The sequence below is a fragment of the Quercus suber genome, unplaced genomic scaffold, assembly GCF_002906115.3.
Source record: "Quercus suber isolate HL8 unplaced genomic scaffold, Cork oak 2.0 scaffold_584, whole genome shotgun sequence".
NCBI lineage: Eukaryota > Viridiplantae > Streptophyta > Magnoliopsida > Fagales > Fagaceae > Quercus > Quercus suber.
The window spans coordinates 289,092-314,672 of NW_027070029.1; the positions used below are offsets into that span (position 1 = coordinate 289,092).

General features: G+C 36.7%; 2 protein-coding genes and 3 long non-coding RNA genes across 6 annotated transcripts; all 5 read left to right on the forward strand.

Annotated features, from left to right (window-relative positions):
- The first annotated feature begins 4,906 nt into the window (after positions 1 to 4,906).
- Positions 4,907 to 5,240, forward strand: LOC136063836 (uncharacterized). Its single transcript, XR_010625486.1, has 2 exons — positions 4,907 to 4,956; positions 5,047 to 5,240. It is a non-coding gene; the product is annotated as an uncharacterized LOC136063836 (long non-coding RNA).
- An 844-nt stretch (positions 5,241 to 6,084) lies between these two features.
- LOC136063835 (uncharacterized) lies at positions 6,085 to 7,091 on the forward strand. Of its 2 annotated transcripts, XR_010625484.1 has the most exons (4): positions 6,085 to 6,157; positions 6,263 to 6,670; positions 6,761 to 6,851; positions 6,935 to 7,091. It is a non-coding gene; the product is annotated as an uncharacterized LOC136063835 (long non-coding RNA). The 2 variants fall into 2 exon arrangements; XR_010625485.1 differs by having other exon boundaries at positions 6,085 to 6,670.
- Positions 7,092 to 13,469: 6,378 nt separating this feature from the next.
- Positions 13,470 to 14,924, forward strand: LOC136063844 (serine/threonine-protein phosphatase 7 long form homolog). Its single transcript, XM_065764805.1, has 4 exons — positions 13,470 to 13,941; positions 14,049 to 14,136; positions 14,317 to 14,712; positions 14,805 to 14,924. Exons 1-3 carry the CDS (start codon positions 13,547 to 13,549, stop codon positions 14,452 to 14,454), a joined length of 621 nt encoding a protein of 206 aa, XP_065620877.1. The 5' UTR covers positions 13,470 to 13,546; the 3' UTR covers positions 14,455 to 14,712; positions 14,805 to 14,924.
- A 2,129-nt stretch (positions 14,925 to 17,053) lies between these two features.
- LOC136063843 (uncharacterized) lies at positions 17,054 to 18,410 on the forward strand. The gene is made up of 2 exons (XR_010625492.1): positions 17,054 to 17,290; positions 17,978 to 18,410. It is a non-coding gene; the product is annotated as an uncharacterized LOC136063843 (long non-coding RNA).
- A 5,402-nt stretch (positions 18,411 to 23,812) lies between these two features.
- Positions 23,813 to 25,133, forward strand: LOC112010734 (uncharacterized). The gene is made up of 2 exons (XM_024043118.2): positions 23,813 to 24,073; positions 24,333 to 25,133. Exons 1-2 carry the CDS (start codon positions 23,813 to 23,815, stop codon positions 25,131 to 25,133), a joined length of 1,062 nt encoding a protein of 353 aa, XP_023898886.2.
- The last annotated feature ends 448 nt before the right edge of the window (positions 25,134 to 25,581 follow it).

Here is a 25,581-nt window from a genome sequence, read left to right on the forward strand (position 1 = left end):
AGCCGATTTTAGGGTTTTAATTGGACTGGGTTGGTGACTAGTTCCCAGTTGAACCGATTCGCCTAGCTGGTCCAATTTTTAAAACGATGGGATCAACATATGAATTTTATGGAAAAATAATGCTAATCTCATAATTTTAAAAGCCTAGATAGGCTATATAAATACACAAGTTATGTAGATAAAGAGGCGCGTTAACTAATGTTGCTAGCATGGAACATTTAGGAGGAGATACGTTCAAAAGTATTCTTAAAGGGGACAACATTTTCATGAAGAACCCAGTGGAGTTGGTTGAGTGGTTGGGTACTCAGTCCCAAAGTGGCTCTTGAGTGGAGGTGAAAGAGCCCAAGTTTGAGCCCTAGCACTTTGGAAAAACTTCCTAGGCCAAGGATTTACCTCTGCCCACCTGTTGCGGTAGTGATTAGTCCTTTGGTTGAAAACTTTGGGGATACACTAGGTCTAAGACCAAAAAACAATATATATATATATATATATTTTCATGAAGGTAAATTTCAATTTTAATTTGTAGGCATTTTTTGTCTTGATTGACCGGTAACCATGATTTAAATCCAAATACATTGTGTAGTGCATGAATGCTTTACCCCCTTTAGATTGCTTCTAACTCTTGATTCGACCCCTTAAAAAACTCCAAGGGATTGGTTTAGTGGTTGCTAAGGAACTCATAAGATTCATGAGGTCTGAAATTTGAAACATCTAACTAGCATCTTGGAGTTATCCCAAAGGATTCCTCCTTTTAATTATATATAGGTGTGTTAGAATGAAAACTAGACACACTCAAATGAACAATGAAATGCTTGTACACCCTCAAAGATGAACTATCATGATATGACGAAAGTCATATTCTATTTGTATTTGTATAGCAATTATCATGTTATGACGAAATCATACAAAAATTCAAAGATGAATCCCTAATCACCCAAAAATAAAATGAAAAGAAAATTTTCCAAAAAAAAAAATCGCACAAACATATTATTGTTATGCAATTTCCGCATATATATATATATATATATATTACGTCTATAACATTTTCATAATACTTTCAGAACAAATTATAGATAATAAATTGTTATTGGTTCTAATTTAAAATTATTATTCAATTTACTTTTTCGTTTGTCACTTAATTTTTTTTGTAAAAATATTGTGAAAATAGTACCTTTAAAAATAAGATAATAATAATTAAAAAAAAAATTACCGGGGGGGGGGGGGCAGTTATCAACTTATCATGAATCTTTGACATCCTTCTAGACTTTATTTGACCCTTCATTACTCATTTTCATTTCTCACCGAAAAAGCAAGAGGAAAAGCAAGAACAAAAGTAGCCATGGGCAGGAACAAGCGTCAAAAGGCAAGAGAAATGGCTGCTGCTGCTGCTGCGACTTCATCATCTTCAGCACAAACCCACATCGTCATCGGCCCAACAACAATCATTGACAACCAAGAATCACAATGCATTCAAAAAAGAGAAGAAGAAGAAGAAGAAGCTTTCTCAGAGGCCATGGAACTAGTGTACGGGTCAATGCTACCCATGGCTATACACACAGCCATAGACCTTGGCGTCTTTGACATCTTGGCCAATGTGGGTCCCAGTGTTACGCTCTCGCCTGAGGAGATTGTGGCCCAAATGCCAGGATTTTTTTTCAAAATAACAACATTTTGCGAACAATTTTGTTAATTAACATAGTTTCTAAACTATTTAGGAAACTAACATCTCGAGCTTGTAACTCGAGTATAAATAAGTTTCTCGTTGAAATCGAACTCAGAAGACTAGAGTTTCACATAGAGCTTCCAGCAAAACCAGGTACGATTGTTCCGATCAAACCCAAACCAATAAAACTAGGCACGATTATTCCTATCAAAACCTAAACCCTACAAACTCAAACCCAAACCCAACAAACACGCCAACACCACCGATCGGAACTCACAACCCAAAACCAACAATCACGCCACAACTCATCCTAATTGGAACCCTAAACCAAAACTCAACAAACGCTATTCATACCCACAGAGAAGAAGAGGAGACCCATACCCACCTGTTCTCATCTTAGTGGTGAATCAAGTCTGTCTATGCTTTCTCTCTTTTCTCCGATTTTGCCTTTTTTTTTTTTAAATTCCAAGAGCGGCTCTGATGCTGGTGCTGAGATCTTGAGTTGGAGAAGAAAAAGGAAGAAGGAAGTAGAGAGTGGGGTCTTTGGTTTTTCAAAGCAGGAACTCAAGATTTACAAACTCGAGTTTTTAAGACATGATTTGCTAGTGAAATCAACTCTAATAAACTTGAGAGGTTAGTTTTCTAAATAGTTTGAAAGCTATGTTAACTAACGAAATTATTTGCAAAATGGTGTTATTTTGAAAAAAAAAATCCCCCAAATGCCCACAACGAATCGGGACACACCAGCCATGATTAACCGCATTTGTAGCCTACTGGTGCACCATGGCGTGTTTGGTATCTCACTGTCTCTTTGGATGATGATATTTTTCACAGGCGATGCTGGCTCACTTTAGTGTCCAAGTACTTTAGGCGTGGTAACCAACAAGATGGGGTTTCCTTGACACCCTTGATGGATTTGGTTCTTGACAAGGTTTGCTTGGATAGTTGGTCAGTGACTCAGTCATCACTTTTTGAATTTTTTATTCCTTTTCTCTAATCATAAAGAAATCCCTTTATTTCTTTATTTGTTGCCAAAACGTTTGACTTTTTGTTGATTACTTCTTATTGCACCACGTGGCAACGTAAATTTATGACACATTCACATATTTTAGAACAATTATGTCTTTTTATTTTCAATAAACACCTTTTCAGTCAAGAAGCACTCTACAATTTTTTTAAAAACCAAAAAGTTATGTCTTTTATTGAATTAACCGAAATCGTTTCACTACAATTTTTGTTACAGTTGATGGCTTGATTCGGTTTATTTAAAAAACTGAACAGTCGTATATATAAAAGAGTCTTACATGGGTAGTTATAAATTTTGCGAGTGTCAAATTCCCTCACAAAAAAAAAGCAAACACTTCTTCTATCTCTCTATATGCTCTTCTTCCTCTCTCTCACCCTCTCTTTGTACTTCCCTCCATATAAATTTTGTCCTATCTGCAGAAGCACTTAAAGCAAGAATTCACCATTTTTGACTAGCAAAGTTCCAAAGCAAGTCTAAAGGTTCACTGTAAGTCCAAAACTTTTTATTTTTATTTTGCAATTTTCTAATGATTTTATTTGTTTGGTGAGACATGAGGGAAAAGAGAAGGGAAAAAAGGGTTTTGGATCCTGGGAAAGAATGAGAAATCTGAGGGCACTACCGTTAAGATATGATGAAAACCTAAATAGTCGAAGGCTATGCCCTAGCCAATTCAGAAAATTGTATCAATCATCCTCTAGAGAAGGAGGAGAAGAAGAAGAAGAAGATGAGAGAACGGTCTCACCACCCTGTTACCTTGCGATTTAGAAAACATGTTAAGCAGTCTTCTTTTTTTCTTTCCTTTTTCACTGATTTTTTTCCTTCTTTTTTTTGCCATTGATTTCAGGATCAGGTACTAAGTTTTTGCCCTTCTGATTGATTTCTCATAGTTCCAAAAATCCCCATACAAAATTCTCTAAGCAGAAACCAATGGCTCTCTAAGTGGGTATGTATTTCTTATTTGAATTAGGATTGTGGGAATTATTGTTGATTGAAGAGATTGGCAGTAAAGATTGGGTTTCTAGGGTTGTTTTTAAGAAATTTCAAATAAATTTTTTGGTGTGTTTTGTTTGATTTGTTTCATGTGTTAACTATTAATGCTTTGGGATGTCATAGGGGAAAAAATGTTGATATAGGGGGGAAAATGTTTGACAATGAATAAGGGAGAGCAAGGAAAAGTGATGTAGTAAGAGTTGAGGCATTGCAACTTGCACAGCCAGTTTGTGGATCATGGACTCATGGAGTGGCTAATGTAATAGGTATAACTTGATAACATGGAATAATTTACGATATTTAAAATTATGAGAACTACAAGTAGAAGAAAATTACAGCATTATGAAATAAAATAATATCAAATGGAGACAAACTACTGATAAGAATTAGGAATATTAGAAGGCAAAGATTAATGCTGCGTGAGATCATGGCATATCATTTGTGAAAATATGACATTCATAAGTGCCATAGCTACTTCTATGTTGCATTGTAAAGTTATCATCATTAGTTTTGAGTTTTAAAAAAAATGTTTTTACTGTGTTTTAACTCAATTTTATTTTCAGATAATATTCATCTCATATATTTATTTTTTATTGTTCAAGACTGCGTTTGGTTCTAAAGTGATGGTTTCACTCTCTACTATTCAATTACAGTCAAATTTCAATCTGAATAATTGCAATTGTTAACTTATTTTATGGAATTTTTATCTATTCAAGATAATTACATCAAACTTAGGCATCTACATCCCATTGTGGATTTCCATAGCAGGTATGTAAGCGATTTTGCTGCTAACTTTAAGCTTTAATATTTTTGGACTTCAATGGGGACTGCTTGATGGAATCTAACATAAGTTTTCATTTTTAATGTTTTGAGGCATGAGGAGTACTTTTAGAAACGTGATCATGCATTTGAATTTATTGTCTGTATGAAGAATTTACCTAATTCAATTTCTTAATGCTTTAGAATTTATGAAAAAAAAAATCTTAATGCTTTAATACGATTGCCTTTTGTTGGATTCACAAAATCCTATTGATCCCAGGCGTTGAATTTTTGTGTGTAAGGTTTTCATTGTAATCGATTTCTTGGCTTGGTTGGTTTGCAGCAGTTTTGTTGCTTTTTGGATTTATGCAAAACCTATCTTTTCTGTCCTGGTTTTCACAACTTCCTTAAAATATGTATTGTCATTATATGTCATTCTATTTATTTGTTTATGCTAATCTAGGCAATGGCAACAGAAAGGAAGGAGGTGAATGTTGTGACAGATTACATTCTAAAAGTAATAACAGCAAATTGTTGAATTGATTATGAAATTGTTTAGAACTTATCAATATAGTTCACTTTTATTCATTTTCCACATTGTTTTCAGGTTTTGGGATTGGAAGTCTGTGCAGATACCTTAGTTGGGAATCAAATGTTAAGGGGAATATCTGGAGGGCAAAGGAAACGAGTTTCAACCGGTAAAGTCAAATTTGTAGTACATATATACAGAATCATATTCTCTCTACATCTGTATCAATAATATCTAATACTAAAATTGTAGGTTAGAAGTTGGTTGGACCATCTAAAGTGTAATTCATGGATGAAATATCTACTGGTTTGGATAGCTCAACAACATTTTAGAATGTGAATTCAATCAAGAAATATGTTCACATTAGAACCAAACATTTCTTATTTAGTGTTTTTATTATTGCATGGATTTGAACATGAGAAATGAAATTATTGTAATTGCATATTATTTAAATATGTATCATAATATAATAATATATATTTTGCAAAACTTTCCCGTGCATTGCATGAGTTAGCGACTAGTTAGTTCTGTTTTGCAATCTTCATGTCATGCTTTGTGATTTGTTCCCTTATGGGCCATAGGCCCATAGAGAATGTTCCTTGGATAATTTGCTTGAATCCACAGCACCATTTGACATGCATAGCTCGTTGATTAGTCAATTTGTTATATTACTTTTGCCGCCACTTGGTGCTGATCATTTTTGGACTTTCAATTAACTTTTATGGTAATAGTTGTATAGTAGAATGATAAACGACAATGACAAACTTGCATAAGGACAAAGTGTTGTTAATTCAATACTTAGATTTATTATTATTATTATTGTTATTTTGTTTTTTTATTTTGATTTTGGGGGTGGTGGGTCGAACCCCAACATGGGAGACAGGGGAGTACTGGTAGATGCCATCTGGCTACAAGACATTTGGGTACTTGGATTTATGTTCATTGTCGTAATTATAATCATTGTTACCTATTAGGAATTGTAGTTGTGGCTGATTTTTTGGCATAGTCAAGTAGTTTAATAATGTGGTCAACACCCATCTCAAAGGGATTACCTGTGTACCTTATGCTAGTTGTTCCCAGACTTCATCAAAATTTTACAATTGTTAACTTATTTTATGGAATTTTTATCTATTCAAGATAATTACATCAAACTTAGGCATCTACATCCCATTGTGGATTTCCATAGCAGGTATGTAAGCGATTTTGCTGCTAACTTTGAGCTTTAATATTTTTGGACTTCAATGGGGACTGCTTGATGGAATCTAACATAAGTTTTCATTTTTAATGTTTTGAGGCATGAGGAGTACTTTTAGAAACGTGATCATGCATTTGAATTTATTGTCTGTATGAAGAGGTAATTTACCTAATTCAATTTCTTAATGCTTTAGAATTTATGGAAAAAAAAAATCTTAATGCTTTAATACGATTGCCTTTTGTTGGATTCACAAAATCCTATTGATCACAGGCGTTGAATTTTTGTGTGTAAGGTTTTCGTTGTAATTGATTTCTTGGCTTGGTTGGTTTGCAGTAGTTTTGTTGCTTTTTGGATTTATGCAAAACCTATCTTTTCTGTCCTGGTTTTCACAACTTCCTTAAAATATGTATTGTCATTATATGTCATTCTATTTATTTGTTTATGCTAATCTAGGCAGTGGCAACAGAAAGGAAGGAGGTGAATGTTGTGACAGATTACATTCTAAAAGTAATAACAGCAAATTGTTGAATTGATTATGAAATTGTTTAGAACTTATCAATATAGTTCACTTTTATTCATTTTCCACATTGTTTTCAGGTTTTGGGATTGGAAGTCTGTGCAGATACCTTAGTTGGGAATCAAATGTTAAGGGGAATATCTGGAGGGCAAAGGAAACGAGTTTCAACCGGTAAAGTCAAATTTGCAATACATATATACAGAATCATATTCTCTCTACATCTGTATCAATAATATCTAATACTAAAATTGTAGGTTAGATGTTGGTTGGACCATCTAAAGTGTAATTCATGGATGAAATATCTACTGGTTTGGATAGCTCAACAACATTTTAGAATGTGAATTCAATCAAGCAATATGTTCACATTAGAACCAAACATTTCTTATTTAGTGTTTTTATTATTGCATGGATTTGAACATGAAAAATGAAATTATTGTAATTGCATATTATTTAAATATGTATCATAATATAATAATATATATTTTGCAAAACTTTCCCGTGCATTGCACGAGTTAGCGACTAGTTAGTTCTGTTTTGCAATCTTCATGTCATGCTTTGTGATTTGTTCCCTTATGGGCCATAGGCCCATAGAGAATGTTCCTTGGATAATTTGCTTGAATCCACAGCACCATTTGACATGCATAGCTCGTTGATTAGTCAATTTGTTATATTACTTTTGCCGCCACTTGGTGCTGATCATTTTTGGACTTTCAATTAACTTTTATGGTAATAGTTGTATAGTAGAATGATAAACGACAATGACAAACTTGCATAAGGACAAAGTGTTGTTAATTCAATACTTAGATTTATTATTATTATTATTGTTATTTTGTTTTTTTATTTTGATTTTGGGGGTGGTGGGTCGAACCCCAACATGGGAGACAGGGGAGTACTGGTAGATGCCATCTGGCTACAAGACATTTGGGTACTTGGATTTATGTTCATTGTCGTAATTATAATCATTGTTACCTATTAGGAATTGTAGTTGTGGCTGATTTTTTGGCATAGTCAAGTAGTTTAATAATGTGGTCAACACCCATCTCAAAGGGATTACCTGTGTACCTTATGCTAGTTGTTCCCAGACTTCATCAAAATTTTCCTAATGGTGGCTAACTTTGTTGTTGAATTGAATGAATGTTAGGTCTCAACTGAAGAATGCCATTCTTGAAGGCGGACTTCCATTTAACAAGGTCCATGGAATGCATGCCTATGAGTATGATGGCAGGGACGGCAGGTTCAGTCATGTTTTCAACACAGCAATGTTCAGCCACACTGCAATAGTTGTTAAGAAGATCCTTGAGTCCTTCAAAGGTTTTGAGAACCTCAAGCAGGTGGTTGATGTTGGTGGTGGCATTGGAGTGGCACTCACTTAATCACTTCCAAATACTCCAATATAAAGGGCATTAGCTTTGACTTGCCTCGCGTCATAAAACATGCCCCACCCTTTCCTGGTATGATGTCTCTTCGATCTATAATATTTGAAATAATATTGTGGAGTTTTTGTGTCATTTCTCCAAAGGTAACTTTCAATTTGACGAGCTCTCTTATTGGCATTTGAAATTGAAATGATCAATAAACTGGTTGCTGATATATTGCGTTTATATTTCATCACTTGAGTTGATTTAAGTGCAGTTCTACTTGGTCTCTTCTGTTGTACTGTCTATTGTACTCTTTACAACCTTCATATTATCAATCTCTTTGTACCACATCGCCCCAGAACTGCATTCTAAATTGAGAGAAACAGAGAGAGTAACTCCTAATGTCTGCTTAATTTGATGAAATTCTTGTTGGTATGGGTGTGTTCCAACTTCCATACACTTTGACCTTCATTGTGAATCTCCTTGGATATCTTAACATATGGGGCCTAGTGTGCAATTGGGCCTTATCTAGATCACACACAAGCGCTCCACTCCACCCCACCCCATCCCATCTTGCTTGTGTAAGTCCGGGTTAGTTTTACTCTGGGCTTTTATTTTTATCTCATTTCCATATATTTTGTGCTTTTAGAGCATTCCCATTAAGCATTGCAAATGCTAAAAGATGCTTTTTTTTTTTTTTTTGTTTAGCATTTATAACCCTAAAACTTGCTCCATCAAAGATTGTATATGTTAAAAAAATTTACAATACTGCTACAGTGCGCTCTCATTTTTTTTATTATTTCTTTCTTCCTTTTCACTTTCTCTTGTGCTCTCTGTCCCTCTCTCCTTCTAGTGTCTCTCTTAGAGGCAAGCCCTCCAATATAAATTTGTAGAAAGCGTAGATATTACCAAGATTGCCACCGGGTACGATCACCCAATCCGAAACTTCCCAATCGAATTGCTACAAAATCTCGATCGCTGCAGTTTTTTGACCCTTGAGTCGCAAGCTGTTTAGCGATTTGGCCAGGTAAATCGGCAACTCCGACATGACCTCTCAAATCAACTTCATACAGCCGTCAAAATCGGTGTCGATGAGTGTGGTTAGGCTGCGGTTGTTTTTCGTGGATCGTGGATCTCTACGGTGGTTCATGGTGGGTCTCTGCGATGGTTTGGTGAGTGGGTTTTGCGATTTGATATTGGTGAGAATTAATTTCAGTGGTTTTGGTTGATTTTGGTGGGTTCTTGATTTCGGTGGCTAGGTTTGTTGGATGATCAGGTGGCTTTGGGTGCTAGGTGTGGGTTGATCAGGGTGGTTTTGAGTCTTGTTGTATTTTATGATTCTTTTAATTTGGATGATTCTTTGATTTTGTTGCTTTCGATGTGGAGGTTTTTTTTTTTTTTTTTTTTTTTTTTGCTGTTGTTTGTGGTTGTAGCAATGGTGGGTGGATGTGGTGGTTGTGATATGGGTGGATGGATATGGTGGCCGGCAGCGCTGGGTTGTGAAAGAGAGACACAGAGGAGAGAGAGACAGAGAAAGAGAGAGGAAGACTAAAAAATAATAAAGAAAGAATATTTAAATAAAGTGTTAAAAAAGTAGAAGTTTTGATGTAAGGGATGTTGTAAAGTGATGTGTTATATGTTATAAAATTGGGTTTTGAGATGGTAAATGCTAAATTTTTTTGAATTGTTTATGGGAATGCTCTTAAGAGCTGTTTGTGACTGTTGATTTCAGCCCATTGGATATTAGGTGTTTGAAAGAACTTGGAAGCTTACGAAACTTGTTTTCCTATCAAATACAAAATTTATTTTCTTGTCCTGTCTTCAGATTGCAATGAAGCATGAACGCATAATGGATCATTTCTCTTCCACCAATGAATTTTTAAGTCAGATACAGTATTTATTTTCTAGCTTCAGCTTGTTACTAAGTGACCTCAATTCTTTTATTTATTTAAATATCACATATCTAAAGAGGTAACTGCCTCGTGCCTGAGGGTACTGAGGAGAAATAAGCGACTTAATCTCACTCCCCTCCTAAAAATGGCAGTCTGGGAAAGAACTTATACAGCCTCTACAACTGTTGAAAAAGTTGTTTCTCATTATGACCAAGTACATACAAGTAGTGCTTTCACATAGAGAGGCTCTTAACAAATTTATATGCCAAATGCGTAGGGTGTATGTATGCATGTAGATATGCATAACACTCGTATGTAAGAACAACAAAAAAATTTGTCCCCTCTTAAACACCATTCTATCATATAGATAAATGCGAAGAAAACTAGTAATACACAATGATGGAGCTATATGGAATATAATAAGTGAATAAAAATTATTAACAGTGTTTCAAGAGAGAACTAATGAACCATAACTGCAAGCAAGAGTAAAGATATTGTTTGCAATTGAAAAAATACATCTCATACAAGCATAAGGTGAGAAGGTGGCAATTGACCTTTGAAAAGAATTTCTGTGCAGTCTTTGTTCCTATATGTTCTGCGCATCACCAAGTAAAACACAAAAAGGAGAAAAAAGCAACGGATCTCCAATTAAGAGGAAAGTACATAAAAATAGAATTTCATATCATTTCCTAAGAGGAGATAGCAGGCCAAAATGGCCCATTACCATTAATTTTGGAAAAATTTGGCCCAAAAACACTGTTTCGGAAATAATTAGGGAAGTACCATCTTTTTAAGTACTCGAGTTTAGTGAACTCGAGTACTATGTTTTTTGACTTCCGCTGTGGCACGCTGACATGGCAGCTGAGTCAGAAATTTCAAACAGTACTCGAGCTTCTTGAGCTCGAGTACTGTTCAATGAGGTACCCAAGTTCACTAAACTCGGGTATTGACCGTATTGGCGCCAATTGCGATTTAAAAAATTCAAACAGTACTCGAGCTTCCTGAACTCGAGTACTGTTCAATGAGGTACCCGAGTTCACTAAACTCGGGTATTGATCTGTATTGGCGCCAATTGCTACAAGCAATTGGATTTAAAAAATTCAAAACAGTACTCGAGCTTATGAAGCTCGAGTACCGTTTAAAAAATTTTCAAAACTCTGGTTAAACTCATTTCTAAAACCTAAATCCATTTTAATTTCACTCACTTCTCACTCTCAAACCAGAACGCCCAAACCCTCTCCCTCTCCTTCACACATTCTCACAAAGCCCAAACCCTCACACTGGCGGCGGCAGAGAACCCGTTGCAGCGGAAGAGTTTTGTCGGCGGCAGAAGTCTCTCTTCTGCTTTGGAAGCTCGAACGGCAAGTGGAGTTCTCGAAGCAAGTAGAGCTCTCTCATCGGCGAACTCTTGGGAACTCTACGGCAACGGCGGCGGCGGCGGAAGACGCTCGTCGGCGACCTCTCACTCAGGTCTCTCACTATCTCGCATTAAGGTAAGTTTTTTAGTTTTTTAGTTTTAGTTTTAGTTTTTTTAGTTATTTATATTTCATTTTAACTATGGTAATGTGAAAGTTTAGTAGGGTTTCCTATCCTAAAAGGTAAGGGGTTTAAGATTTTTAAATTAGTGTTTAGTATGTGTTTGTTTTCTAAATTTTTAAACAATTGTCTGAGAAGGGTTTAGGTTTTGCAAGTTTTGTATCCAAACCCAGCTAGATTATATATGTAAATTATTGTCTGAGAAGGGTTTAGGTTTTGCAAGTTTTGTATCCAAACCCAGCTAGATTATATATGTAAATTATTAGGATGTCACTATCGCTAATTTTATTTACTTTTAAAATTAGTAATTTTCTAACAAAAGTAAACGTGTTAAATATTAAATTTTAGGTAATCCAACCCTTTCAACCAAACTTATGGTTAAATAAACAAAATAGATTTGAAACAAGTTTGTTTTTGCAGACATAAATGTCTTTGAGTTTTGGATGAAATTCCTAAAATTTTGTAGAATTTTACATCTAAAATATTTAGAGAGAGAGAGAGAGAGAGAGAGAGAGAGAGAGAGAGAGAGAGAGAGTATGCTAGCAAGCTTAGAAAGAAATTGGGTAAAGTGTTGGGATATTGGGATTTCTCAGGTTGAGTACCCCTCTACATGGTAAGTTGCACAACAGAAACAGCTGATGTGGATATTACATATAGTTGTTCCATTATAGATGACTCGTGCACCAATTCCTGATGTAAAGTGGCTGTAGATTCTGCCTTAACCAAGAAAGAGTTTATACGATGTTTGGCTGAAATAAAACAAGAACAGGCTGCCAATTAAATTTTATATCAAGTTTCTTCGTTAGAGTAGAATTTCCTTGGACATTTGAAACATAAATAAAAAGAAGAAAATCCTCAATGAGATTGAAAAAGAAATATTTTTACTCTTCCCACGGCTAGCACTTGGAATAAGTTTGCATTTGATGGTAAATAAGACGAGAATTTCCATTGTGGAGAGGATGTTGTTCTTTCAATTGCTTTCTGAACGTTTTGGATGCATCCACTAGGATATAACCAAAATATTTGTAGGAGCTTATGATTTAAGTTGTAATTTTCTATTATACTTTCAACTGGTCTTTGTTCTGCTGATAAGATAGTGATTTTGGTAAGAGTTTCTGAAATTTCTTTTGTTTGGTTGTTGTCCCTGACAGATGTCAGTAGAGTTATGATTGCTGAATGTATGATGTAAATATGTCATTGGTGTGTAAAGCATAGTGTGAAAATCTTTGTAACACCTTGGTTGATGACCGTTAAGCTCGCAATAGTCATGGAAAGCAACTTGCTTACAACTCACTATTTCTAGATTTGGGATTCCAATTCATAACATTGTGCCTGAACATGACTTTTCCACAACTTTTGCATCTTAGTGCACAAACTCAAGTGTAAGATAGAATGACCCTTGCTTATTGTGATATAAGTTCGATGCATACTGCCACAATACAAATCAATTTATTTATTTTTACCTGTAGAAGTAGTTATATTTGATTCTACATTAATCACCTTTAATTTATGCCAGATATGGACCCACATAGAGCGGGACCCTCTATACAGGATGTCTTGACGAGGCAGGATGTGCATCGTTCAAGTTTGCTTTGGGATGCTCCTTTGCCAGGCGAGGTATGCACTTGTCCAAAATCGTTGTCAATATATGTAGTAGAAAGATTTTTGGCATTTAAGTTTGAACCGTAATTATTACGTGCTTAGTGAATGCTATTATTAATACTAAGTTGCTCTGTTTGCAGGAAGTGCCAGGTGTACTGACTTGTCGTCACCGAGACAAAGGTTTGCTTGAAGGTCTGTTTGAAGGTGGGTTAGACCCACGTATCGCTGCTCATATCACGGATGCAGGATTAGATGGACTACTTCGGGTCCCAAATATAGACATTGACCATAGCTTGATCACGGCTTTGGTGGAGAGATAGCGGCCGGAGACACACTCATTCCACTTGCCCCTCGGTGAGATGACCATCACGCTGCAAGACATAGAGGTACCCATATGGGTGATTGGAGTGAACTATGTGCTAACTTGCTAGGGCATAGGCCGCCGAGAGAACTTCGTGGAGTTAAGAACACCGGAGTGATGGAAGGGCCGAGGATAAAAGCCAAATGGCTTGAGGATCGGTTTAGCAACCCTCTCCCGGCTGATGCTAGTGAGGAGCTTGTGCAGCAGTATGCTCGGTTTTACATACTGGAGATGTTGGCTGGTATATTGTTTATGGACAAGTCTGGCGAACGGCACTCAGTTATGTATTTGCAATTTTTCAATCCAATTAGCAATGGAAAGAGATATAGTTGGGGTAGTGCAGCACTAAGTTGGCTATATAGACACCTCTGTAAGGCATCAGAGAAGGAAGCCAAGCAGATTGGCGGTGCCGTGCTATTGGTGCAGTTGTGGGCATGGGAGAGGTTTCCACACATATGTCCTGTGATGAGGCATCCACACCAGGCATTGCCCCCAGGTCCACTTGCTATCAGGTATGTAGGATCTTAGATAGTTACCGTTTTACATTTTTGTATTATCTTTTTTGCACGGGAATTATGTAAGTAACTAATATGAAGCTTATGTCTGTGTTGTTTGGTAGATGGAAAGGGGCTAAGATAACAACTGAACATCCAATGCACGTCCTACGCGCCTATCGTTTGTCACTCACTTCGCTACGGCCAAATCAGGTATTGTGCCTTACAAGTGGAAATCGCTTTGGCATGTAGTTGTCGTACTTACAAGTGGGAATGAATAAACATTCTTTATTTCAGAGTTAAACATTGTTGCCATGTATTGTTCACATTCGTTACACATTTTTTCTAATTATATTGTTAATATGGTTGTTTACATCTATTGGATCATTGCAGATTGTCTGGGAGCCATACAGAAATTATTTGGGTTCCCTGCCCGCATATTGTACGGCAGGCCAACGCATATGGAGGTCTATCGTGCCGCTCATACATTTTTGGGTGGTTGAAGGCCATCACCCAGAACGTGTTCTCTGACAGTTTGGGATGAAGCAAGACGTACCGATCAATGTCGATACTTCAACTGAACTTCACAAGATAACACTTCAGGGCAAGCACGAAAAAAACTGGGCTGATGAACATAGAACACATATTGCTAAATGGGCGGCGCATGCCACAATTGCCGAAGCATCGCCATTTCATGGGGAGATGAGCTACAATGACGATTATATGGTGTGGTTTCGTCCTCGCACTGTTCGCCATATTACGAGAGAGACCTCGTACTGGGATACTTTGGTAAGTTTTCAAACATTGTTTCGTTATAAATGTACCTCGCTTCGCATAGTTTAGTTCAACCTACTAACACTATTCTTGTATACTTGTGACAGGTTGAATCACAGTTGAGGATTATGGAGAAGTGCGAACCAGGGTCTGAGATCTACAACGACTGTATTAATGCCTTGCGAGCTGTTGAAGAGCTCGGTCGGTTGACATTGGACGATGCACGCACTGCGAATGCACCGCCCTTTCATGGGGAGATGAGCTACAATGACGATTATATGGTGTGGTTTCGTCCTCGCACTGTTCGCCATATTACGAGAGAGACCTTGTACTGGGACACTTTGGTAAGTTTACAAACACTGTTCTGTTATAAATGTACCTCGCTTCGCATAGTTTAGTTCAACCTACTAACACTATTCTTGTATACTTGTGACAGGTTGAATCACAGTTGAGGATTATGGAGAAGTGCGAACCAGGGTCTGAGATCTACAACGACTGTATTAATGCCTTGCGAGCTGTTGAAGAGCTCGGTCGGTTGACATTGGACGATGCACGCACTGCGGGCAACACAAGTGAACCGGCTGTAGGGCGTGGTCGGCAAGCAGGTAGACGCCAACGGCAAGGAGGCCGTCAATCTAGTCAGGGTCCCACATCTGGTCGACATCAGACACCCGTGCCCACATCTGGTCGGCGTCAAACACCCGTGCCCCCATCTGGTTGGCGTCAGACACCCGTGCCCATATCTGGTCGGCCTCAGACACCCGTGCCCACATCTGGTCGGCGTCACACACCCGTGCCCACATTTGGTCGGCGTCACACGCCCGTGCCCACATCTGGTCGGCGTCACACACCCGTGCCCACATCTGGTTGGCGTCACACACCCGTGCATGACCACACCATGGAGGAAGCAAGTCAGACAGTAGATGAGATGTGTTTGGACATTGGTTATGACATGGGCTCCATGGCGCACGATGATGCGGGTCCATCCCATACGTTTGTCCATGGGGACACATCTCAGTCCCCATCCATGAGGAGCGATGATACCTGCCCACCCACATCCCCTACTACATCTCCGTTGCCCACCACCCGTATGGCTCCCCCACTGACTACCGGCACTGCCTCCGCAGATGTACATGGTAGAGATGAGATGAGATTCATGCCCACCCCTGGTGTTGTCCCCCCTGAGTTTGTGCATACCGAGTTCATCCAAACACAGATACCCGCCCCCCCACCAGAGGCTTCACACATTCAGGATCGGCTGCGAAGGCTGCAACGGACACGGACACATCCTCCTGATTGTGGGACTGGACATGGTACAATACTTCAATTCAATACCGATTACATATACATCTCTTTATAATTAAATGATTTGCATATTAGTATTTGCTTGTGTTCTTTTCAGGCAAGGTGAGACCAGTCAAGGAACCAGTGAGGAGAAGAAAACGGGGATGATTTTCGATGGGCAAGAATAACTTATGTAAGTTATTTTTCAGTTGCACAACTGTATTACACTCTCCTTTATTTTGTCAGCAAAACTTTTGTCTACTATATTAATCTGTTTCTAAGCATGTTCAATTTTATCCAGTCCAACCGATACTGCCATGGGGAGGAGACACAGTTGGTAATTACTGATGGCCTGAAAATGATAATAAATTTCATAGTGATTTAAGACTCTTGAGTTCATCTCACATCCATTTATATATAGACAGGTTTCTGGGGACTTTGGGGAAGTAGAGTGGATGCTATTGACCATTACACTGATGAGATTGCAAAGTTGAGTGAAGAAGTAAGTCTTGATCTTTACCTTTCCCTTTTTTTTTACTCTTCCAAGCAAGCTGGGCTTAATTTATTGTCAGTTATCAAAGTTTCCTGATCTAAATTAAAGGATTAGATTTCTAGTCTGGTTTAGTTTGGCTGTGCTTGTGTTGCTTAAGTAATTAGATGGTCTGAATTTGTGAATTATGCTGGGAAAGTCCCTTGCCAGTGTGATGTTTGAACAAACGAACAGTTTGCATGTCTGTTTGTGGTGTTTTATTGTCTTTTATGTAACTTGTCAGGAACATGCTTTCTGCTGTCTAATATGTATGCAGAGCATCTACATTTGCTTTATTTTTTTGTTCATCAGCTTAGATATGATTTTTTTAAAGTATTACATCTATGTAATGTTCAAGGATTCTGTTGCCCCAAATTACTATTCAAATTTTAAATGAAGTAGTTATGAGCTTGCAATGGTATTCAAATATTTCCATAGCTTGTATGCTTTTGGCTGTGAAGTCCTTATTTATCACTTCTTGTTACCTTGCTTGCCTTTTTAACATGATATGGTTTACTTACGATGAATGTCACTGTTTCAGCAAGTTATAGATGAAGAAGATGAGAAATTGAATAATCTGAGGAAAGAATTGGGTGATGAAGTTTACAAGGCTGTGACAACAGCTTTAATGGAGATAAATGAATACAATCCTAGTGGGCGGTATATAATATCAGAATTGTGGAACTATCCAGAGGGAAGAAGAGCTACACTTGAAGAGGGGGTCATGTTTATATTGAAGCAATGGAAAGTAGCTAAACGCAAAAGGGGAATGAGTTGAAGGTTGGTATAAGTTTCATTTAGTTTATTATAAAAAATAAGTGAGATGAATGAACAACTATGCGAGGCGCTCATTAATAATATTAAATTTTGGCAGACTAGCATGTAATGAGTCTTGAATGTAGCCTTTGCCACCTTTACTGAAAACTTTTTTTGCTGCCTATGATAGGTACTGTTGCTTTGGTAGTAGACCAAGCTTTTACTACCTAGATAGGTTGCATGTTTTCCTGGAAGACAATTGACAATTAGATATAAATTCAACAGTGAATGAAGCATGAGGATACACAGACCATGTCACTTCATTTTTTTTAAAGCAGTGTTCTGCAAATATTGCATTTGTATTTGGCTCAGTTTTTGTTTACAAAAATAATCCAGCTGTTATGTCATAGTCATACAACAACAACCAAGGCTTACTCCCAAAATTTTGGGGTGGGCCATGGATCCTCAACAGACTAGTCAGGGTCAGCCCATGTTATATAGTCTTTACCCATGATTATGTTAGTCATAAATGATGTTAAATTCTTTAGTCGTTAGCCTTTGTTATAGTCATTCCCACGATTATGTTAGTATAAATGAGTAAATGACATTAACTTCTTTATTCAGTACCTTTAATGTACCCATGATTTCAGTTGTAAGGAAAGCCATATTCAATACTTTTCTCACATTAAAACATTGTTGCTTTGTTTGCAGGAAATAATATATCTGAGTCCTCTAACGGAACAATGTAGTGGGATTTGGAAGACATGTCACTGAGAGATGGAATCATCTGCCGCTTACATGATGGTGGCGGGTGTTCAAGGCATGTGTTCTCTGTAATTTATTTTGTTTCATATCGGAGAGACGTTCTCTTTCCAAGTCTCCATTGAACAACTTGTTGAAAGCAACTGCATATTTAGCATTCTTCTTGTTCAATGGATGGGAAACTTTATGGAAAATCTATTTGAAAATGCAGTGTAGCCTTCAATCTAAAACTTGTGTTTTAAAATAAACTTATTTTCTTCCCCCGTTCCTTGAGTATTTGAGTTACCGTTGTAGTCCCATATCTACCAAACATAACCATATGTGATTGAGGTATAGAAACATCAAATATCATTGGGTTACAAAGCCTCTATTCATTTCTGATGGAATTATCTTATAAGTTTAGAGGGGACAACTTCCTCGCAACTGTTGAGGTGGCGAGTTGTTAATGGTAAGCAATAAAGTGGCGTTAATGGTAGGCATATATGAGAAACAATAATAACTTTGTCAACTCAGCAGTTCTGGAAACTATCGTGTCTATAGTGTATTACTAGAAAATATTTAACTCCAAAGTCTAGTTTTGGAGTCATAGTCATCTTGATGAATAATGAAATACCAAACTTGTGACTGCTACTATCTACATTCCCTGGCTTGGATCTTGCTTCATAAATAGTTAGCCGCACAAAGATGGAATGGGCTTAGGTCTCTTGCTTATGGTACTGCATGTGGGCATGTATTGGCTTCAGCTGAACTGCAAGCCTTTTTCTACTTTGTTCCACGTCCATTGTTCCTTGGTGTACACTGGTATCCCAATTCAGGGATCAACTGCATAATTGGCCATATCAAAGTTAGTTTAGTGGGTAATCACTTTCACGTAAACTTACAAATAATACTACTTATCGAAACTGTAAACAAAATCACTTTCACTGTCATTGAATTCTTTTTATTTCAAACGGCCAAGTAATGATACACTTAGTTTTGGGCTTTACAGATATTACTCTGCACGTAGGAATTTTTATTGTTATTGGCTGTTACTTTATCAGTCAACATCGTTGTTATTACTGGATGTCGCTTCTCAAGTTCTAAAAACATTGTATATTTGTTTTTTCTCTTTATTTAGGTGCCAATTGCAATTGGAGGTCCTGGATTAGCACCTGGTTGCAGATTCCGTAGGGATATTCGTACTGGAGGGCTTCCCAATGTTGCTACAACTATTATGAATCTCCATGGATTTGGCATGACTAAATTTCATACTGAATTTGTGCTACAGAAAGGATTTGGAAATTTATGAAATTTTGTTGCTGCAGAAGGAATGTAAAAATCTGTGCTTGCTTTGAAGTGTAAAACTACCACATAAATATGAAAATGAGAGTGTATTGGTTTGTAATTAGTCTAAGGATCATTCTGTGTTGATTGTAGATTGTGTGAATTTGAGTGTGAGAAAGTGCATTGCAATTGTTTAAAATTATGATGATCCAATTGTTGACAGATTCATTTTTACTTTGGAATGATAACTGATAACTGTCATGATAGTTCGATATTTTCGAAGGACAAGTTATATGGTCTGTTTGGTTAGACATTGTTGGCAGATTAAAAGGGCAAGTTATAGGTTGTATGCTTTATTATCTTTCCTATTTAAAATTTGGTTACTGATTTTCCTGGGGGAACTTCCATGTCAATATATATGTAAGCAATTGTGGCTCTGCCATTATGGTTGGCAAGTGCAGTTTTTTTTTTGCTCCCTTAAATTGTCAATATAGGTGTTTTTAATTTGTTCATTTTGATGGGGATGCCACACGCTCCAGCTGCTGGAGCAAAAGTGAATGGTACTCGAGTTCTATGAGCTCGAGTACCCTTTAACTAGTACCCGAGATTCACATACTCGGGTACTTATTTAAAAAAATCAGCGAATTCCAAAATTTTTTAAGGCAGATTAGTACTCGAGTTACAGAAACTCAGGTACCGTTAAAAACAGTACTCGAGTCCTCGAATCTCGAGTACCTTTATATCATTGGTACCCGAGATTCACAGACTCGGGTACTTATTTAAAAAAAAAAAATCAGCGAAAATTTTTAAAGGCAGATTGGTACCCGAGTTACAGAAACTCGGGTACCTTTAAAACAGTACTCGAGTCCTGTAAACTCGAGTACCTAGTGCCATACTTATTACCACCTACTCACCAACGCTCCAACCGTTGGAGTAAATGCATAGTTAATGGTACTCGAGTTCTTTGAGCTCGAGTACCTTTTAACTAAATGTCACCCCGTCAGCATTAAGCTATTTTCAGTACAGAGCTCTCCAACTCCATGTGCGAGTCAGATCTTTTCAGCATAAACTGTTTGGTCACCTTCTGGTCTTTGAGCTGTGTCAGTGTCTCCATCAACCAACGTGCTATCCATTTCACCGTTGGGTCAACTCCCTTGTGACCAGTAGATAGAGGTAACTATTAAATATGCTTTTTTAGATTTTTATGCATGGGTTAAATGACAATGCTTAGTTTTTTAGATTGTGTTCGTTTGAGATTTTTATGCATGAGTTTCATCTAATGAGTTTTGCAATTACAACTGCTGATACATACATGGTTCTATATATATAGTGGAAATTTAACTGTGTAATGAGTTTGGCCATTTTCATCTCAAAATGAGTATTAAATTTAATTACAATATAATAGTAGAAATGTCAACTGAAACATCTTTTTATTATTACCACCTAGTCACACATCCAGATGGTTTTGAATCTAGACCTTGTAAATCTATATACGGTAAGAGGCAAGTATAATGTAAGCTATATAACTCATTGGCATTAATAGTTAACCATCAATCAGTGGCGACTCTAGAAATTTTTTTTAGGGTGTTCCTCAACAAGCACAAATTACACAATTTAATAAAAAGAAAAAAATTTACATTGACAACAACAACAATAAAAAAAACACATAAATACATAAAGTTTACAATTGCCTTCTACGTGATTTTTTTATCAAATATTTGTCCATAATTCTAGTAAAAGAATAAACAATAAACTATAAGTTCATTTGAAATATTAATAAAAATATTAATTATTGTTGTTTAGTTGTTTCGTTAATTTGTTTGTCTTTTATAAATTATAAATTGTCATATTGTTGTTTCATTAATTATAAAATTATTAATTATTGTTTAGCCTAACATAATTTAATTTGTTTGTCTTTTATAATGTATTGATTAATTAAATTATTAATTATTATTTATTAATTGCTTCTTCTAATTAATTATTAATTAATTAAATTATTGTTTATTAGTTGCACTAACAAACACTGTGCAAATAATCTTTTTTTTTTGAGAAACATTAATGCAAATAATTTAATTTGACTCAAACTATGTATATAAATATATATTAATCAATGAGTGCCAAAAGAGAAAGTGACATGATGGGAAATTACTTGATTAAAAAAAAAAAAAAAATTCCTAAATTGCCCAAGCCCAATGCCTTGACTTATCCCTTCCTAGTTCAGACGTTCAGAGGTTCTCATTTTTTTTCTTTTTTTTGTCACTCTTGTCTTGAATGGTTCTCATCCACACATTTAAACTTCTTACTTTCCCAATGCCTTGACTTATCCCTTCCTAGTTCAGACATTCAGAGGTTCTCTTTTTCCTATCTTTTTTTTTTCTCTCGCAAGTCTCTTCCTCTCCGCCATTCTCAGTCTCTTCATTCTCTTCCTAACAAATCTCTTCCTCTCCCTCCTTCTCAGCCTCAGTTACAAACAACAAAAATGCAAGATTTTTTTGTCATAAAAATCTTGCAGAAACATTGCGTCGTCATCGTGCTCTTTTTTTTTCCAAAAGATTTTGCAAAAGTATTCATCTCAACGTTTGACAGATCTCCTGGTGGCGAGGAAGACCGATCTCCAATCTCAGATGCACGATGTGTTCTGGTTCTGGAGCTCGAGTTTGAGGCCCGATGTGATGATCGATGTGCTCTGTTGTAGCGTTGCTCGAGGCAGAGGCGTCGTTTGTTGGTTGTTGTCGTTGATTTGCTCTGTTCAGGGTGTTCCTAATTTTGGTTAAGGGTGTTCCTAATTTTTTTTTAAAGGGTAAACAAATAAAAAAAATTTAATTATTATATATATATAAAAAAAAAAATTTCAGGTCAGGGTGTTCCTGGGAACACCCTGGCCTAAACGTGGCGTCGCCACTGCCATCAATATAAAATTAATATGAAAATTGACAAGAAATATTTTCTAGCTATGCTAACATAAAGAAAGAAATGAAAACATAAATCATATCAGCATTTACTCGTTCAAGGTTAGAAATTTGAGGATTGTACTTCACTAATGTGAACTTATATGTTTAAGGTAAACAGAAAAAAAAAAAAATCGAATAAAATTCTAATAACATTAACTATTTTTGTAGATAAAGTAAAAAAACAAAATAATAATATGCAATTAATATAAACTTATAAATTACGTAAATTCCTTTTTTCTTTCTATCAAGTGGGGCATATACAGTTTGGTATATTTTTCCCTTTTCCTACCGTACAGTTTCTTAATATAATCTTTCCTTCTCATACTTACCTTACCTATGAAACTTGCATATAATATGAATTCATTTCTCAACAAAGAAATTGGCTTAATAAAATAAAGTCGAAATGGTTGACATTTTATTATTTTATATGTGTATAAAATATATATATGGTTAAGTGCACATTATGATCGAGATTCAATTATTTATATGTCTATACACATAGTCAAGGAGGTTGAGTTTGAATAGAAAATTTTTTTATCATACGCCAAATTTATGTAACTATTTATAGATTATGACAACTTTTAATATTGTTAATAACAGGTTGGTGATGGATTTTCACTTTTTCTATGTGTACTATGATGGAGAGATGTATTATCATGAGTTGCATGGGTTGTCATACCAAGGCTCAAACCAAAAGCAAAAATGTGTTAAGGTGAAGCGTGGGATAGGCCTTATGAACGTGAAACGAAGAATATTGAAGGCGATGGGGTTAGACCAGTCTAGGCATAACATTTCCATCGTGTATCGAGCACCTCAACTGGTTGTAGGCACCCAGGTTGTCTACAATTCACTATAGTTATCGAGTGGCGCCGAAGTGAAGATGATGTGGGCAGTTGTTGAACAAATGGTGGTGAAAGGATTCGTTGCTTCAGAGCTCTATGTCACTGTTGAGCCCACCATAGTAGAGGTTGGAGAGGGTTCACAACATATTGTTTTGGATGGAACTGTAGATGAGCACATCGACTTAATACCATTACAGTCTTATCAAGGGTGGGCAGAGAACACAAGAGATGGGTATGGCAGTGAACCATGGCAGACATTTGCCGGTGTGAACTCAACTGAGGAGGAGGAAGGGCCCCCACACGTGCATGAAGGAGAGCATTTATCTTATGATGAGTTGCATGGGGGCACATCCGAAAATGAAGATCATTACGGACTTGGTGATGATGCAACCCATATTGATGTTACTAGGGATGACTTCAAAGAGTTCCTAGATACCATGGGTGAACATGAGGATGTTGATCATATTGAAGATGTGGTTGTAGAAGAGAATAGAGACACATGCCCCGGTCCCGATTCTACGCCGGAATGGTTCACGAAAAACACTTAGGATAATATGTTTGATCCATCACCGGTTATGCAAGTGGAAGTATCAAGTTGGACGCCTGGGGAGCAGCCACTGAAAGGGATGGTATTCGCCACTAAATTGGCAGTGCGACATGCGTTGACCTAGTACGCATTGCGAGAGAATTTTAGCTTCAAAACAGAGCATTCAGACTCAGAGAGGCTTATGGTGAGTTGTGAGGATGATTCATGTCCATGGTCAGTCCGTGCAATTTGTTGCAAGGGAGACAATGTCTGGAAGATCGCAAAAAGCAAGGGCCCCCACACGTGTGACAAAATTCAGAATGCTCATGATGGTCGGATGATTGATTCGGCGTTCCTAGCATACGTACTTGAGCGCTATATACGAGAAGACCCTGCGTATAAGATAAAGAACTTACGCCACGTTGTTTTGGCCGACTTAAAACACGAAGTATCTCACTACAAGGTATTCTTTAACTTGCATTCTTTTTTCAATACAATGTAGAGACATCAGTCTTCTGTGAAGTTTTATGCATGATATTTTTTCCCAAAACCCGTGAATACTTTATATTATGAAAATTGAAATTGAAAAAGAAAAACAAAAAGAGGAATAAAGATAAAAAAATATTATCTTTATATTATAGCCTTACAAGTCTTGATTTGTTTTCTTCAACTATAATTACTTGTATTCATTTCTAACTTAATCATCATAATTCACATACAAGGTATGGGATGCCAAACAAAAGGCTGTTGCAGCTATATACGGGGATTTTAAGGAGTCTTATGCAGAGTTGCCGCATTTTTTGGCAGGACTTACTGATGCAAGTCCGGGTACACAATATAAGTTAATAGTGGACGATAATTATGAAAGGGGAACCTGTACATTCAACTCCGTATTTTGGGCGTTTCGACCATGTATTGTTGGGTTCAAGCAGTGTAGGCCTGTGATTAGCATTGATGCAACCCACCTCTATGGAAAATATAAAGGGAAATTGATGATTGCAATGGCGACAGATGCTAATAATAAGATTTATCCACTAGCCTTCGCCGTTGTCGAGAGCGAGAGCACAGAGACTTGGGGTTGGTTCTTGGCTTGTATAAGAACGTATGTTACCGACCGGAGACACCTGTGTGTCATATCTGACAGACACCCTGGGATACAAGCTATCTTCAGAGACAGTAATCGAGTTGTCTCCCTGCGGCCTCCCATGACAGAACATCGTTACTGCCTTCGTCATCTATGCAGTAACGTCAACACTAGATGGAAAAATGAAACTTTAAAGAATCTAGTATGGAGGGCAGCAAGTGCTACCCAGGAGCGAAAGTTCAATGCCACTTTCGATTCAATTGAGAATGTCAACGGGGATGCGCACCGATATTTGAAGGATGTGCCCAAAGAGAAATGGGCTCTAACTTTTGACAACGGTTATTGTCACGACCCAAACCCGATATCTGGATTTGTGATCATGACCGGCATGCTAATACCAAGCCTAAACCTGATATTAACAAGAACCAACTTAATATAATTTTTGTACATACTTAGTATATATATACCTAATAAAATTAGCCATTTAATTATTTATAATCTTTACAATTCTTATTCAAAAGTATTATAAAATAATATATTTATTAAGTACTCTTGAAAGTGGCTTAAAACAATAATTAATCACTTAAACACATAGTTTAATTATAAAATTGGGTCGGGGTGTTACATCCTTCCCTCCTTAAAAAAATTTTCGTCCTCGAAAATTATAACAGTAAATATCTTTGTATTACAACAATGTGAAATGATAAGTTCAGAAAATCACAAAACATTGTAGAATCACATGTCAAGTCATTTATATACATTACAACTCTCTATCTGATTAAAATTTTTCCTTAAGTTATGATGCATGCTTTCAACAATTTTCATGCTCAATTAAAAGATACAACGCTATATACACATGCAGACAAGTACTAAGAGCACATGTCACT